A 16,798-nucleotide genomic window follows, 5' to 3' on the forward strand; every position below is an offset into this window, starting at 1 on the left:
AAAAACTTGGTTAAAACAAATAGGTTATGAAATTGAGTTAAATAATGAGCAAGTAACAAACATGAGGGGTGGTTTTTGAATAAAGGGAAAGTCTAAATATAAAACAAAAATAAAAACCCCCAAACACACACACCTGGGCGTGTGTGTGTTCGATCAGAGAAGAGAAAGAAAGGGGGAAACCCCTCATGAACCCTAATCAACGAAATTGGATGCGAATTGGGCTGAATTCGAACTTGCATGAGTCGAAATAGTGATTATCTAAGCAAGTTCTAGCCAAGGTAAGTCTTAATTTTCAGTTTTGATGAACAACCAAGGAGTGGGTTTTGTTAAATTCGTGGGTTTGATCTAAATCAGGATGAAATCTTGCTATGTTATCATGTTTAAGCTGAATCTTGGTTAAATTTTAGTTATCTAGTGATTTAGAATGAAACCCATGTTTATGAGTATGATAATGATTATGATGAGCATGTGTATATGGATTATTTTGATTATGTTGATGCATGTGTTACGTATTAGGTTTTGATAGTAATATGATGAAGTTGAAAATGTGATCTTGTTTGAATAAAAGGATTCATGAGGTGAATGTGGGGAGAATATGCTTAAATTGCTTGTACAATGTGCTTAAATGTTAGTGCGCACGCCAAGTGTTCGATGAAATTGCTAGATGAAGTTAGAAAGTGAAATTGTATGCAAGTTGTAAGTTTATATGTATAAAAAGCGATTGTGATGAAAGTAGTAGTTTACTAACTTGAAAAATGTGCCTTAGATGGAATTCGTACATGAATTCGGGTTGAAGGTATATGTTGGTCAAATTTATGCATTAGGAGCTTGTACATTGTGTTTGAACGGGTGAGGTTGCTATGTGGTCTACTAGTCCCTTAATTACGGTTAAAAGTGAACATGTACTAAATATACATAGCATATAACCTCACTAACCAAGGATGATGCTAGGATTATGCTAATTTGATTTTTATAAGACATGGTTGTCAAATGTAGCGTTATGAAGATATGAGTATGTGGGCATTAATTATGTGTTATGTGTGATAATGAATTTGGATTTCGAAGATATTAAATATCGTGGTTGACAAATTATGTCGTATGCATGTTAGCGAAAATCGTTGTTGGTAAGAATAGGTAAATATGTGTTAATTTGGATTACCCGATGAATTATGTGTGTTGGAAAGGATATGGAGTTGATTAGATGTTTTAATGTTTGATAGTAATGACTATGGAAAGTTAAGTATGAATTATGCGAATGATATGATTGTTACATGTACAAATGAGTATGCTAATATGAGCGTGGTTTCGATGAAATGAAAGTATAGGAATCACGTCGTGACGGACTCAAGCATGAAAGGATAACGGGTCAAGAAAAGGCGAGGAATCGGATACGAGCACGGACGTATAAGGTAAGTGATTCTGTAATCACTTCTTATGTTCGGTTAGGTGATATGGCGTTTTGATTAATTAAACATGATGGTTGAGGTCAAATATGTGTCGTAGTCTTATGTCGTAAAGGATGGGATTAAGTTGACCAAAATGCCCTTGATGGGTATTTTGGGTAAACGATTTTAATAAGTGGTTTAGAAACAAGTTATACGATTAGTGTAATGTTTTGGACAAGTATGGAAGTGGAAAGTATGGTTTTGCTAGTCTTAGATCAATTAATGCGCAAATACCCATAACGGGTCAAATAATTAGGAAATGACAATAAGTCAATAGAGCGTAAGATAAGAATTTCCTTAATCCGGATGTGGGATTTTAAGTTCATATGATAGAATATGAATTTACAAGCATGTAGGAAGAAACGGGAGGTTAAACGGGTAAACGGTTCAAAAGTTATGCGCGTTTTAGTGCGTACGGACGACGAAACGGAGCTGCAGAAAGATGCAAAATCTAGAGGGCGTCGCCGACGGGCATGGGGGCGTCGCCGACGGGCTCTAGAAAACCAGTTTTTGTGCTGACGGGTTAATTACCTGTCTACGGGTTTTTGGGCTACGGGTAAATGCAAGGCCCGTCGCCGACGGCCCTAGGGGCGTCGGCGACGGCCTTCCCAAGTCCCAAAAGCTGAAATCTTGTTATTTAAGTTAATTTATGTACCGTGGGCTTCGGTTTGATATCCGTGGACTACGGTGGACTTTCCAAACATGATTTTGATGGTTCCTTAGATGTTTATGGGCTATAAAGCTAAGTCTAAGACCCATGTTAGTGATGTATGATTATGTAAGAGGTACGCGTGATCTAGTACGTGTTTGTTAAAGTATGTACGTATGTAGATGTGTATGTATGCATGTATAAAGATATGTACGAGTGTATGCATGTACGTAACGATGTAGGAAGGGTATGTATGTATGTAGAGGTGCATGTACGTATGCATAAAGATAGGCATAAGCATATGCGTGGATGTAAAGATGTAAGAAAGGTATATACGTATGAATGCTTTTTGCGTTTAAACGTATGTATGCAGGTACGTAGGTAGGACAGTTGCTATTTGTGACCGTAAAGGTATGTATCAGTTTGTATGAAAGGTATGTACGCATGCATCTAATGAAATTGAGTACTAACGGTAATAGTTGCGTGCTTGGTGAATGAAGTGTAACGCAGGAATACCAAAGAAGTCTCACTACGGATCATATGATCAGGATGGGAAAGCTGGGATGTAAAGAGTTAACGAAACGAGAAGTAAACGTGAACAAACCTTGTATGTTTATAACGCGTACTAATGATGTGAAATTTTATGTGGTGAGCGCAGGTAGTACCAGTCATGAGGATATCCAAGGATTGGAGATCGAAGATCGAGTCACTAGAGAGATTGTACGGAAACGTTGATGTACATAATGTAGTAAACATAAGCTATGTTTTTAACTAGTAAATAAGAGGATGACGGATTTATGAGAAAGAACTGTGTTAAAGTTAAATCTTAAATAAGTTGAGGTATTTATAGTGAAAGAAATTTTATGGTACGTGTTTCCGCTGCGACTTTTGACAAATACGAATTAGGGCGTAACATAAAAACAAAAGGCTAAAATTTCCCATCATAGAGTTCGATGAGACAGTTACAATACCGCTTGAATGAGGTCAATCGGGGTCCGTTTCATAACCTTTTTATGAATTCTTATTTTTAGTTTATTAATTTGTATTTGATCATAACCTTCACGTATGTAAAGAAATTTGTTTTATGCAAGTCAGATTTAACGCATCACCTTATCCAAGTCAGATTTAAAGCATCACCTCTCACAAATACCTAACGTTATCATAATAAATTAAAAAAAAAAGTTTGTGTTTAGCAGGGTGGGGTTTGCTATTCAGAAAGAGGTAACGACACAATATGTTGCCCGTCTACATACCATTAGTCTGTAATCATCTTTTTTTTACTGATAAATTATAAACTAACAAAGTGTTTGCAATACGTAACACATCAATTTTTTATACTACAACAACTTTATAAAACACATCACATATTTCGTACAAACTAGCTTACAACATGTTAAAAGTCACACTCACACAACCATTACTTAACGTCTAAAACGTCCATGCACAACTACATAGGAAATCATCGAGCAGTGGCGAACGATTATTTTATTAACACGAGCATGAGCCGCCCATATATAATAGTAAATGAGCTGGTTCATATAGGCCAAGCGCGGACTCAAACCGTGACAGTGAACCCATCCAATGCCCAGAGATCGCTGGGCTCGAACACGAGCCCATCGAACTGGACACTCGACTCATGCTCCAGACCCAAGAAAGTCTCCAAGTTTGAGATCTGCTCCTTTAACTCGAACGGATGGTTCTGGAGACCACCGTTATCCATCAATGCAGGTTGAGTTGACTCAGCGGTTGTCATGATCTGTCCATTGAGCTTGTGTTGATCCATCCATGCCGCAGGTGGATGTGGAGGCTGTTTAACGCACAGCTTCTTGGCAGGTTGTGGCTGCACGGGCGGTGTCCGCGGCTCAGGGAAGTTGAGCTTGGCCTTGTTGCCTCGGATGCGCGTGGCGGCTTCATCGTAAGCTTTGGCAGCTTCTTCAGCTGTGTTGTATGTCCCGAGCCATAAGCGAACGCCCTGTTGTGGGTCTCGGATTTCAGCAGCCCATTTGCCCCATGGTCGCCTGCGGATCCCTCTGTAGAGGTTTTTCCGGGGTTTAGTCGGTTTCTCAATCGGTTTCTGAGTCTGTCTCTTGTTGCCTGAAAAATGATTCGATCAAACGAATCAATCCAACCATGTTAGACTGTTAGGTACTTGTTACTTGAACATAGGTTTTTTAGCCAGTCAAACATATAAAAAATAATGTTAAAAATGTTTTAAAACCCAGACCGCCTTGCCCGGTCCGCTTACGGCCCCGGTTCCTGGTCCAACCAGTGGAGCGTATGAAAAGCGTAAAGATACTTGAAAACCGCGAGAAGAATGCTATCAACTAATATTTTTTTCATTCTTTTTTATATGTTATTGATTTTTGTGAAAAAAAAAATATGTAGCTTGTAAGCTATATTTGTATATCTAATACATATATATGTACCTTTGCAAGCCACACATCTATGCAATGCATTATGCATAATGGTAACTTGTAATTAAAAGAAATAAAAGAAGTGATTGGTTCACTTTGATTTTCTGGGTATTTTTTTTTATTTTTTATTTTTTGGTTTTCTCTTTATCCTCAACCTATTTATAAAACTATTAATATAAAGTTGATTACTATTTAAAAGATACGATTTTATTCTACAAAAAAAAAAAGTTTAAATCAATGCCTGAGAACAATACTTATTCCATATCCTATCTTAACAACTTTTTATTTTATTTCAATAGTATTAAAAGCTAAAACTATTTAATTGTTAAATTAATTATTGAAAGTAATTGATATTTCAACACAAGATTCTTCTAGTCTTGTTATTGAATTGCTTAGAATAATAGTTACATAATTATTTCAATAATAATAATAATAATAATAATAATAATAATAATAATTAATATTAATATTAATATTAATATTAATATTAATATTATTATTATTATTATTATTATTATTATTATTATTATTATTATTATTATTATTATTATTATTATTAAGATTATAGACTTATTAGCCTAACCTACTGAATAATTAAAGTATGAAGAATCGTGTTGAAATCAAACACCAAAAACAGAAACCTGTTGTTGATCTTGTGACCATACCAACCACGAAGTTGATCTAAAATAAAAGTTGCAATGATTTTCAGTAAAGAAAAAACAAATGACTCATGTGCTTCGTTGTAAAAAAGTATATATGCAAGCAGCAGAAATTTCATGCCAAATAAGATTCAGATGGACAAATCTTTTCTTGTTGACAAAAACTTCATGTGAGGTGTTCAAGAGATATCTAAAAAAAACTGTTAGGTGAGAGACGAAAAGACGCCGGAGAGACAATTTCGCCGGAATAGTGTGAAGGATCCTGGTTAATCATCTATCCCAGTTGCATCGTTCCCCCTATCTCGGCCGGAGTTTATCCCTGCGTATCGAGTGACATCTGTTTTCTCATTCTTGATAAATAGCATCTTTCTCCTGGCCTCCTTTCCCGCAGAATCTATCACGGTTCCCGGAGGGCTTAGCGGGTCTGATACCGGTCGCGGCTATCTGAGTATAGTTAAGCTAGACTGGTTCGAATCCCATTAACACCTCTTGGGCTGTTCTAGTTCTGTTCATTTGTTTCTTCGGAGAAGCCATGGAGAGAGAGAATAGAGAGGAAGGCGAGATAGAACCGGAGTACAATGATGAAGCTAGAAAGGAAAAGGCAATCACTTTTTACGTCACAAACATTCACCCACACATCTCTGATGGAGAACTTTGGCTGGAAAGCAAAAACTATGGCCAGGTGGTAGATGCATACATTGCAAGGAAACTCGACAAGAAAGGGAAACGTTTCGGTTTTCTTAGGTTCACGAATGTCAAAGACACAGAGAAGATGATAAAGGCGCTCAATCAGATGAGCTTCTTCGGATGGAAGATCAAGACTAACGTGGCAAGATTTGTGAAAGTAGTAAAAAAGGATGATAGAGCCAAGCAAGCATGGAGAAAGAAACCGGAAAATCACACAGGGCCAGTACTGAATAAACAAACGGAACACAATACGTCATATACAAAACAGGGATTGTCATGGGCGGACGTGGCTAGAGGAAAAAGACCACTGCAAGAAGAGGGGGAGTGGCTAACGTTTGCAAATGAATCAGTCCCATATCTCAACTGGAGAGGAAAAACTATAGTGGGTGAACTAAAAAAGGTGGAATACCTAAAAGCAGTTGGGAACATGAAAAAACAAATGAGTCTAAGGAATGATCAAGTAAGGTACGTAGGGGGACTAAATGTAATGGTTATCTTTGATTCAGAAGAAAGCCTGGAAGAAACGTTAACCACACATGAAGTATTATGGAATCGGTGGTTTAGCAACTTCAGAAAATGGAGTGGGGAACATATTCCATTCCAAAGAATTGCATGGCTCAGGATCAGCGGCGTCCCATTGCAGCTGTGGATAGACGGGGTGTTCAATTGTGTGGGAGAAAGGTTTGGAAAAATCATAAAACCATCAACTGCAGACGAATATGATATAAACTTTAATTATGATGCTGTCGGTGTCCTAGTGAACCATGGTATGACAATAAACGAAAAAGTAACAATAAGATGGAAACAAGAACTATTTGATGTATGGGTAACGGAAGAACATCGTTTCTGGACACCAAATCTATGTATGGAGTCCGATGACGGTCCTGAACCTTCGTCGCCGGATGTATCAAGCGTAAGTAAGCCGGATAGGGATCAGGAACAAGTAAACATGGAAACAGACAAACAGGCGAACGACCGGAACAACTCGGAGGAAGTGAAAGATTCAGAGTCACCGGTAAACACGGTTCCGGTGCCGGAAAAGGAAGGAATTCCAACAGTTGGAGAAGGTACTTTGAATGATGTGCACGAGGTACCGGAACACGTGGGAGTAAATGAGGAGAGAGAAACGAGAGCTGACTTTGGGAACATAGAGGGTAAAAAAGATAATCAAAAGGCTTTGACTTCTGGCAATACTGAAGGTGAAACAACACAACCAAAACCAAATAATAATGAAGCTGTGGATTCTCGTACAACACACCCAGTTGGGCCAACTGGGCTAAATGAGGAAAACTTGGGTGGGCCGGCAAAGAAGACCCAAAATAAACGAAAAAGATCTAGTATTGCAGATAACCGTAATGGGAGCCTAAAGCCCAATCTAACGATTACCAAAAAGAAGATTCCAGATCTAAACTTGGATCTATCGGATGAATCCAGAATACGTACAAAGAAGAGAGCTATAAGTAAGAGGGATAAAACTTACAAAAGAAGGAACAGGGCAAGAATTAGGATACCAGAAGCGGAAATCAACCAAATAGACCAACTTGGCTCAGGGATAGAAGACGAATATGAATCAGATTGGGTGGAAGAACTAGAACAAGAGGAGTATGTGGGCACGTCAGTTCCGGAAACACAGGTGACTGAGAAAAAGCTGAACTCAACTGAGGTACAGAAGGAGGTCAGTGAAACGATAAAACTCGGAATGGAGTTGGGAGTGGATTTACTACAAAAAGCGGCAATGATTGAGAAGGTTGTAACAGAAGATCAGGAGGAAGTCGGTCAGTCATGAATTACGGGTCTTTTAACATCAAAGGAGCTGGGGGAGCTGGGAAGGGAGCAAAAATTAGGGAACTTATAACAAGATACAACCTTTCGTTTTTAGCAATACAAGAAACACAATTTCGGGATATGCCACTAAACATCATAAGGAGATTCTGGAATGGAAACGATTTTGAGTACTCGAAGGTGGATGCAGAAGGAAGGTCTGGCGGCCTACTATCAATATGGAATAGAGGTATGTTCAAAAAGAATTTAGAAATTAAAAATCAAAATTTTTTGTTGACAAAAGGCCAAATAACGGGTTTCGACGAGGAACTAGTAATTGTTAATGTGTACGGATCAACACTCCAAACAAACAGAAGACGTTTATGGGATGAATTATTAGCTGTAAGGAGCAGTATTGATGGCCAGTGGTTATTACTTGGAGATTTCAATGAAGTACGGACCCAGGAGGATAGATATAACTCACACTTTGATGTGAATGGTGCACTTTACTTTAACAACTTTATCAGCAGTGCTGGGCTTCAAGAATACAACATGGGGGGAATGAGATATACCTTTATGTCAGGGGATGGGACAAACCTAAGCAAGATCGATCGGGTATTAGTATGTGAAGAATTTATGTCCAAGTGGCCAAACGCGACTTTGCTGGCTCTAAATAGGGACATCTCGGATCACAGCCCACTCATACTCACAACGACTGATAATAACTTCGGGCCGTCCCCATTCAGATTGTTCAACAGTTGGATGGAGATGCAGGGTTTCGAGGAAGCTATAAAAAAAGGGTTGGCCAAAACATGTGAATCTGCGTTTAAAGATGAGATTCTAGCACATAATCTGAAAGCAATTAAGGACGAATTAAAGTTATGGCGAAAAAACAAAAAGGAAGAAGAGGAAAAAGACATCACGGAGGTACGTAACAATCTTTTAACCCTAGATAACATAGCAGAAAATAGGAGACTCTCGGAAGAGGAAATAAGAACCTGGCAAGAATGTAAGGTGAAATTGAAGGACTGGCACAAGGCACAGTTGATGGATCTCCAACAAAAGGCTAGGATAAAATGGGTTGGTTTGGGTGATGAGAATACCAGTTACTTTCACGCAATCGTCAACAGCCATATAGTAAGAAATAAGGTGAATGGTCTTTGGATCGAAGGACAGTGGATAACGGACCCGATATTGATCAAAAGTCACTTTCTAAATGCCTTCAAGCTGAAGTTTGACGAACCAGAAAAATCAAGACCACGCATAGGGCCGGAGGGGTTCTCGAGGTTAAGCCAGGAACAAGCGGAGAGGCTAGTAATACCATTCTCTTGTGATGAAGTACGTACAGCTATACGGGATTGTGGAAGCTCTAAAGCACCCGGCCCGGATGGTATCACCTTCAAACTAATCAAAACATACTGGGAGGATTTTAAGGAGAAAGTTATGGAAGTTATGAATCAATTCTTCATTCACGGCTCGATCCACCACACTTGCAGCGCATCTTTTATCGCTCTAATACCCAAGGTAAACGATCCCATGACTCCCTCGGAATTTAGACCCATTTCTTTGATTGGTGTGGTAAATAAGATAATATCGAAAGTACTAGCTAATAGGATCAAAGAGGTAATAAAAAGTGTAATTTCGAATGCACAGTCTGCTTTTGTCTCCGATAGAAATATTGTGGATGGGCCATTGGTTATAAATGAAATTGTAGCATGGGCGAAAAGGAGTAAAAAAAGTATCCTTGTGTTTAAAGCGGACATAGAAAAGGCATACGACACACTTAATTGGAAATTTTTAATCTCAATACTAACATACATGGGCTTTCCAGCAAAATGGAGGAATTGGGTCATGGGGATTTTGTTCGCAGGAAGAGGTTCGATACTGGTAAATGGATCCCCAACCGGGGAGTTCCAATATAGAAGAGGATTACGCCAGGGCGATCCTCTATCGCCGTTCCTGTTTATTGTTGCAATGGAAGGCTTACACATTTTGATGGAAAGGGCGAAGAATGCAAGCATGTTCTCGGGTGTAAAACTACCAGGCAACGGTCCGTATGTAACTCACATGTTATTTGCAGACGATTCAATCTTCATCGGAGAGTGGAAGGAGGAAAACATAATGAACTTGAAAAGGATTCTAAGAATTTTCCACCTAGCGTCAGGTTTAAAAGTGAACCCAAGAAAGAGTCAACTATTTGGAGTATGTTGTTCTGAAACGGAAGTGGAGAATATGGCCGGGATCTTCAAATGTAAACCAAGTAAGTTTCCATTTACATATTTGGGGTTAAAAGTAGGAGCAAATATGAACAGAATAGTGAATTGGAAAGATGTGATCGATACCTTTAATAAAAGATTATCTAACTGGAAAGCCAAAAACCTATCTTTCGCGGGCCGGGTAATACTCATTAAGTCAGTGTTGGGTAGCTTGCCAAATTACTATCTGTCTTTGTATAAATGTCCGAAAACAGTATTAAAAACTTTGGAAGGAATTAGAAGGAAGTTTTTATGGGGGGGAAGCAACATGATGAATAAAATCAGATGGGTTAGATGGGAAAGAATTGTAGCCTCAAAAGACTTCGGGGGACTGGGAATCGGTAGCATCAAGGATTTAAATCTGGCTCTACTATTAAAATGGTGGTGGCGTCTAAAAATGGAGCCAAACCAAATCTGGGCTAGTGTTGTAAAAGCAATACACGGGAGTAAAAGGAAGATAATGACAATACCGGTAAAAAAATCACACACGGGGGTTTGGAAAAACATAGGAGAGATAGAAACCGAATTCGCAAAAAACAATATTAACATTTCATCATGTCTAAGAAGTGAAGTGGGAATTGGGGATAGGACTATGTTCTGGGAAGATGCATGGCTGGGAAGTGAGCCGTTGAGACTGCAATACCAAGAGATATATCAACTAGCTAAAGACAAAGGGGTACTCGTAAGTGAATGTTATAAAGCTTTTAATGGAGGACGAATATGGGAATGGGCATGGCAGCGAGCACCAGCAACATCTAGTGAAAAAAAGGAACTGGATGAGTTAAACAACCGGCTCGTACATTATCCGATAAAGGTATCAAGTGACATATGGTATTGGAAGGATGAGCAACAACTGACCTTCACGGTTAAAGCGGTTAGAGAAGCATTAGCACAACAAATGGATTTAAACACACAGGCCAGCGATTTCATGTGGAACAAGTGGGCGTCAAGTAAGAGTAATATGTTCGCCTGGAGAGCTATTGATAATAAAATACCAACAGCTGCAGCGCTTAGCGAAAGGGGAATGATTGTACAGAATAACAGATGCAAGATGTGCGATATAGAGGAAGAGACAGCCGACCATGTGCTGCTGGTATGTACCTTTGCAAAACGGGTGTGGGAAGCAATCTTTGGATGGATGAAGTGTAGCGAAATTCGCTGCAGTGACTCTCTAAGACAGGTATTTCAAAATGTAAGCGAACTACAAAGAGGCCGTAATAAAAGGAAGATAATTCATGCAATCGCTCTTGAAACAATATGGAAGTTATGGAAAGCGAGAAATGACAAAATATTCAAAGACAAACCGGGCGAGATCAGAAACGTGGTTGAAGATATAAAGGAGGAATCATATCAATACGTGAAAGAAAGATCAAGGTTTAAAGCTATTTCAAAACAACAATGGTGGGATTTCAACTTCGATACTGAATGAATTCGATGTAAACTTGTTTTGTTTCTTTCTTTTTTGTATTGAATATTGATGGCTCTCAGCTCCTGGCTGGTAGCTTTCGGTTTTGGTTTGGTTGAATAAAAGTCCCGTTTGCTATTCAAAAAAAAAAATAAGATTCAGATATAATATAATATAATATGGCCTACTATGATTTGTAATTTTGTGCATCACAAAAACACAAAAAATCACACCTCACATCAAAATCAGGCTCAAAATTACTAAAATCTAAGACCAATTCTCACAAAAATATCGTCATAACCACACATCAAACTTGCAAATCGAGTGTTTTAATCAAAGAAATAAATTAACTAGTGGCAGATCCAGATTTTTTAGCGATGAAAGGATTTAACCAAACTTTTAAAGAGGTGATCGGGGTTTTTATCTAAAAACAACACGTACTATTTCTTTTTAGTGGGACGATCATGGGCGAAGCTTTTAAGGGGCAGGAAGGGGGCGGCCGATCCCCTGAATTTTTCGCTCAGTAGTGGAGAATATGTAGTTTTCGTATAGAAATTTTTGGTATATACGTTTCCGAATCCCCGGTTTTATAGAAATTTTTAGGTCCAGTGACTTCTGCCCCGGGTCGAAAATCTCAAGCTTCGCCACTGGGGACGGTCGCCCCCTATCGGATAGTGTAGGTCCGCCAATGGTTATGGCTTTAGGTCTAAATGATTGATAGAACAAATTTAGTGTTCAAATCCTGCAAGATGCATATATATCGGTATTTACAAGTAGGTTATTTTGTCGTTAAAAAAAGCTATTTTCAAGCTAAGCATCACATTAATCTAATATAATTTATACCCAGTAAGTGTATTTAAACTACTTAATACTCACTTTGCTTTGGTTTTGGTGTCGGTTCGTCGTCGTTTCTGTTGATGTGGAGTAGCGACTGTGGCTTGATATCGAAGCTGAAGAGATCGTAGGTGTCGAACTCGTCCAAGAGATCGTTGGAGGTCAGCTTCCTGCTTAGTTTGCCAGTTGGATCAACGCCGGAGAAGACAGCTCCACCACACATTTTTGCTGTTTGCTAAAAGTAAAAACTTAACACAGAGAAGGAAGAAGGAAAAGTACTGAGTTTGTGAACTCGGGGAATGAATTTATAGCGGATGCTACGGGGGTGTTTCCTGTTTTTGGATTATTATTAGTTATTATATTACAGAAACAAATAATATTTGAGTAAAGCTAAAATTTTGATATAAACTAGGTGGGGGTTCCCTGCGTTGCGGCGGTAAATGTTACGCTGAAATAATTGTTTTGATTTGTTACGATACCGACACTCGGTATAGTAATTGAAAAATGATATCAACACGTGTTTTGTATTGATCAAAACCCATAAAAAACGACTAGAAGTACCAATATCGGTATTGATGTCGGTATGAGTTTGATTCGTTATGACACTGGTATGATATCAGCATTCGCTATAGCTTATGATACCAAAAAACGCTTTACTTGAAATAAAACTCGGTTTTCAACATAAATATTAGTGGAATGTAAACAAAACAAAACAAACATAACATCGTATTCAAATTTTTTTAAAGTTAACGAACTCAAGTTATGAAAAATTGAATTACTAACCACAAATTAAATCGGTTAAAGGTGTACATTATTAATAATTGGTGAAAATGAAAACTTGAAAATAGAAAAAAATATTGTACATGCCGACTTTCATTTTTCAAATAAAAATATATTATATAAAACTAATCTATATCTATATTCTACTATAAGTTAAAAGTCGGTGGAAACCCCACCGGCTTTGCCTCCTCCTCTTCCATACTTTTACGATTTTGCAATTTTAGTCATTTAACTTAGAAACCTTCTAATTTTCATAAAACTGCAAAGAGTTAATTACTGTTTTCCTCCCTGTGGTTTTTCAAAAATCACTGTTTCAGTCCATTAGTTTAAAAATTACGATTTCAGTCCCTGTGGTTTCACTTTCGTAACCATTTCAGTCCACCTCCATTAACCCCATCCATTTATTCTGTTAAGTACACGTGAATTGACCAAAATGCCCTTATTAATAAAAAAACAAAAAGATATCTAAATGAGTTAATTACTGTTTTCGTCCATGTGGTTTGTTAAAAATTGCGATTTCAGTCCTTGTGGATTCACTTTCGTAACCATTTCAGTCCAGTCTCATAACACCGTCTATTTTACCGTTAAGTTTTTAATGAAATACCTAAATTACCCTTGTGTTAATTAAATATGGACTTATATGATTTTATTATTGGATTTATATGATTTTATTGTTGTATGACATATGGACTTAGGGCATGTTTGGCTAAGCTTTTTGAAACAACTTACTGACTTATTGGCTTTTTGGAAAAGTCAGTATGAAGTGACATATTGACTTATTAGCTTTTTCCCTCCATTAACCCCATCCATTTATTCTGTTAAGTACACGTGAATTGACCAAAATGCCCTTATTAATAAAAAACAAAAAGATATCTAAATGAGTTAATTACTGTTTTCGTCCATGTGGTTTGTTAAAAATTGCGATTTCAGTCCTTGTGGATTCACTTTCGTAACCATTTCAGTCCAGTCTCATAACACCGTCTATTTTACCGTTAAGTTTTTAATGAAATACCTAAATTACCCTTGTGTTAATTAAATATGGACTTATATGATTTTATTATTGGATTTATATGATTTTATTGTTGTATGACATATGGACTTAGGGCATGTTTGGCTAAGCTTTTTGAAACAACTTACTGACTTATTGGCTTTTTGGAAAAGTCAGTATGAAGTGACGTATTGACTTATTAGCTTTTTCCCTCATATACATCCTAATTGCTAAACATCATTTTGGAGCTTATGTCTTTTCAAAAAGCCAATAAGTCAATAAGTTGTTTCAAAAAGCTTAGCCAAACAATTGTAGGGTTCAACCCACCATGGCTTCAGTAGAAGTAGAAGTTTGGCACTATTATTTACATATATGGTTCCAAAATTTTAATTTTGGATTTTAGAATGAGAAAATGTCCAGGTAAACATTATTTTTCAAAGTTATAATATTAATTGATGTTGCTAGGAAGATATTAATTGGGGTGGGGTAATGGGTCGCCGGACATTAAGAGTGTGGAGTTGTGATGCCGGAGAAGATGACGGAAACTTTTGCTGGAAATGAGAGCAGGGATGGAGTGGGGTGGGGTAGCGTGGGGTTGTGTTTTAACAAGTGGGTCCTAGAATACAATCTTTTAAATTTCCATGGTTTTTTTATTTAATTAACACAAGGGTAATTTAAGTATTTCATTAAAAACTTAACGGTAAAATAGATGGTGTTAGGAGATTGGACTGAAATGGATACGAAAGTGAAACCACAGGGACTGAAATAGTGATTTTTGACAAACCACATGGACGAAAACAGTAATTAACTCATTCAGATATCCTTTTATTTTTTATTAATAAGGGCATTATAGTCAATTCATGTGTACTTAACAGAATAAATGGATGGGGTTAACGGAGGTGGACTGAAATGGTTACGACAGTGAAACCACAGGGACTGAAATCACAATTTTTAAACTAATGGACTGAAATAGTGATTTTTGACAAACCACGGGGACGAAAAAAGTAATTAACTCAATTGCAAATTTAGTCCCTAAACTACTACTCCATTTTACAAATAGTTTGCTTTTGACACCCCAACTTTGTCGTAGTTTACTTTTCAGCCCCAACTTTGTTATAGTTTACTTCTTACCCCAAAACTTTATCAAATTTTATCTTTACCCTTTCTTAGCCCTTAAGTTTAGGAAATGCAATTTTTAACCACTTAACTTTTTATGAACTTTGTAAATGCCACTTTGACCCCCTCGAGAGTTTTTGGCTTGACAATTTAAATTCGAGTTAGTCGGGTCGCGTATAATATGTTATGATTGTACGATATAAATTCGATTTACGTTACGTTTTGATCCAATCGCTGATGTCTGTCATTATGGACATGCAAAAACCAACTAAACTATGTAGATAGGACAAGTCGGATATCGAACCAGAGGAGGATTGTGGAAAGTGTGTAACGTTAAGTATTTATTAACTAATGCAGAAAAGTAAATTCTTGTGATTTGATTTGTGGATTAACTAAATTACGAATTATTAAGAAATTGAGGTTTTAAACAATAGGAAAAAGAAAGGTTCCTTCGAATTTCAGGTTTGCAAACAAGTTCAGTTATGTGTTTAATCAAAACATTCACATAGACATAAATGTTTAACCTAATTAACTAATTGTGATAACCAACGACTAAGTACTCCGGTCAATACATAACGGGAGTGTAACACCCCGTGTTTCCGAAAGTCTAAGTCAAAGTCAAGATCGAAGTCAAAGGAAGAGAAGATCGCTAATTGCAATCTGACACTCCTTACTCAATTATTGTTTTGACTTCTTTGACTGTAATTAGTCTACTTTATGTTTTCACGTATGTTTTCACGTTAGTTGTATTATGTGGAGTAATTAATTACAATCGAAGTAATCGAATGTTTATAGCTACGAACCGCTTTACGACTGTGAATAATAGGAAGTAACAATGCGATAAAGTCAATTAATCAATAATCGAACTAATTTAATCATCATCGAACTCGAAACTCGAATTACGCGAATTTTGGTTGTTATTATACGTGTGTGTGCCTTATGTGTTACTTGTGCATGTTTATTTATGTTATATGTGGTGATCAATCGAAACGCAATCGAACTCAATCGAAATCGAATTATGATAATTGATGGAGAAGAGATAGCGCAAGATATAGGTGCTTGTATGTTAGATATAGTAGTTGGGATTAAAAGTAATTTGAATAGGAAACTCTATCGTACTCGCATCGTCCTCAATCGAAATCGAAGTATCAAAAATCGTCGCATCGAACAATCGAATCGTGCAGCTGATCGATCAGGCTACCAGCCGATCGAACAGCCAACCGATCGGACTGCTGTCCGATCGAGCTGCCTGGCCGATTGGCCAGCACTTTCCTCATTTGGCATATCCTATAAATACTCCTGTCATTGTCATCCTTTCCACTTTTGGAAACCTCTGTCCGACCAGCACGCTTAGCTCATCCTTTTCTCAGATTTCTCTCGATTCCGGTAAGATTTCGTCCTAAATCTTGTACTTTCTTGATCTACACGCACTCCTACACCTTTCTATCTTTCGAATCTTGATTTTTAACCGTGAAATCATCAAGATTCAAGTGTTCTAGGATGATGTCATCATGGTGTTCTTGAAGAACTTCATGTTTTGGCCTCAATCCACCAAGAATAACTTGGATCTAGCCGATTTCCACATAAACAAACAAAGATCTTTCATAGATCTAAACATATACACGGTGAAAAGAATTGAAAGATGGTTCTTCCAACTTTCTTTCAACTCTTTTACACTCATTGCCTTCAAAACGATTTGAAACGGAGCTTGTGCCAACTTGCTAATCATTCCGGTGGATGCATGGCTTAAGATCCGGATGCTACCCACGAGGTCCACCGATTTCGGGTTAAACGTTAAACTCCGT

General features: G+C 37.5%; 1 protein-coding gene and 1 long non-coding RNA gene across 2 annotated transcripts; one reads left to right on the forward strand and one right to left on the reverse strand.

Annotated features, from left to right (window-relative positions):
* Positions 1-1,198: 1,198 nt before the first annotated feature.
* LOC118490218 lies at positions 1,199-2,963 on the forward strand. The gene is made up of 2 exons (XR_004888698.1): positions 1,199-1,409; positions 2,753-2,963. It is a non-coding gene; the product is annotated as an uncharacterized LOC118490218 (long non-coding RNA).
* A 444-nt stretch (positions 2,964-3,407) lies between these two features.
* Positions 3,408-12,408, reverse strand: LOC110930297 (ethylene-responsive transcription factor RAP2-3). The gene is made up of 2 exons (XM_022173585.2): positions 12,152-12,408; positions 3,408-4,188 (listed from the first exon to the last, which is right to left on the reverse strand). Exons 1-2 carry the CDS (start codon positions 12,330-12,332, stop codon positions 3,650-3,652), a joined length of 720 nt encoding a protein of 239 aa, XP_022029277.1. The 5' UTR covers positions 12,333-12,408; the 3' UTR covers positions 3,408-3,649.
* Between the last annotated feature and the right edge of the window lie 4,390 nt (positions 12,409-16,798).

Source organism: Helianthus annuus, chromosome 3 (assembly GCF_002127325.2).
Source record: "Helianthus annuus cultivar XRQ/B chromosome 3, HanXRQr2.0-SUNRISE, whole genome shotgun sequence".
Taxonomy (NCBI): Eukaryota; Viridiplantae; Streptophyta; class Magnoliopsida; order Asterales; family Asteraceae; genus Helianthus; species Helianthus annuus.

Coding starts and splice junctions, on each gene's coding strand:
- LOC110930297 (XM_022173585.2), bottom strand. CDS start 12,332: ATGTGTGGTGGAGCTGTCTTCTCCGGCGTTGATCCAACTGGCAAACTA. Junction 4,189..12,151: donor GACACCAAAACCAAAGCAAA/GTGAGTATTAAG, acceptor ATCATTTTTCAG/GCAACAAGAGACAGACTCAG.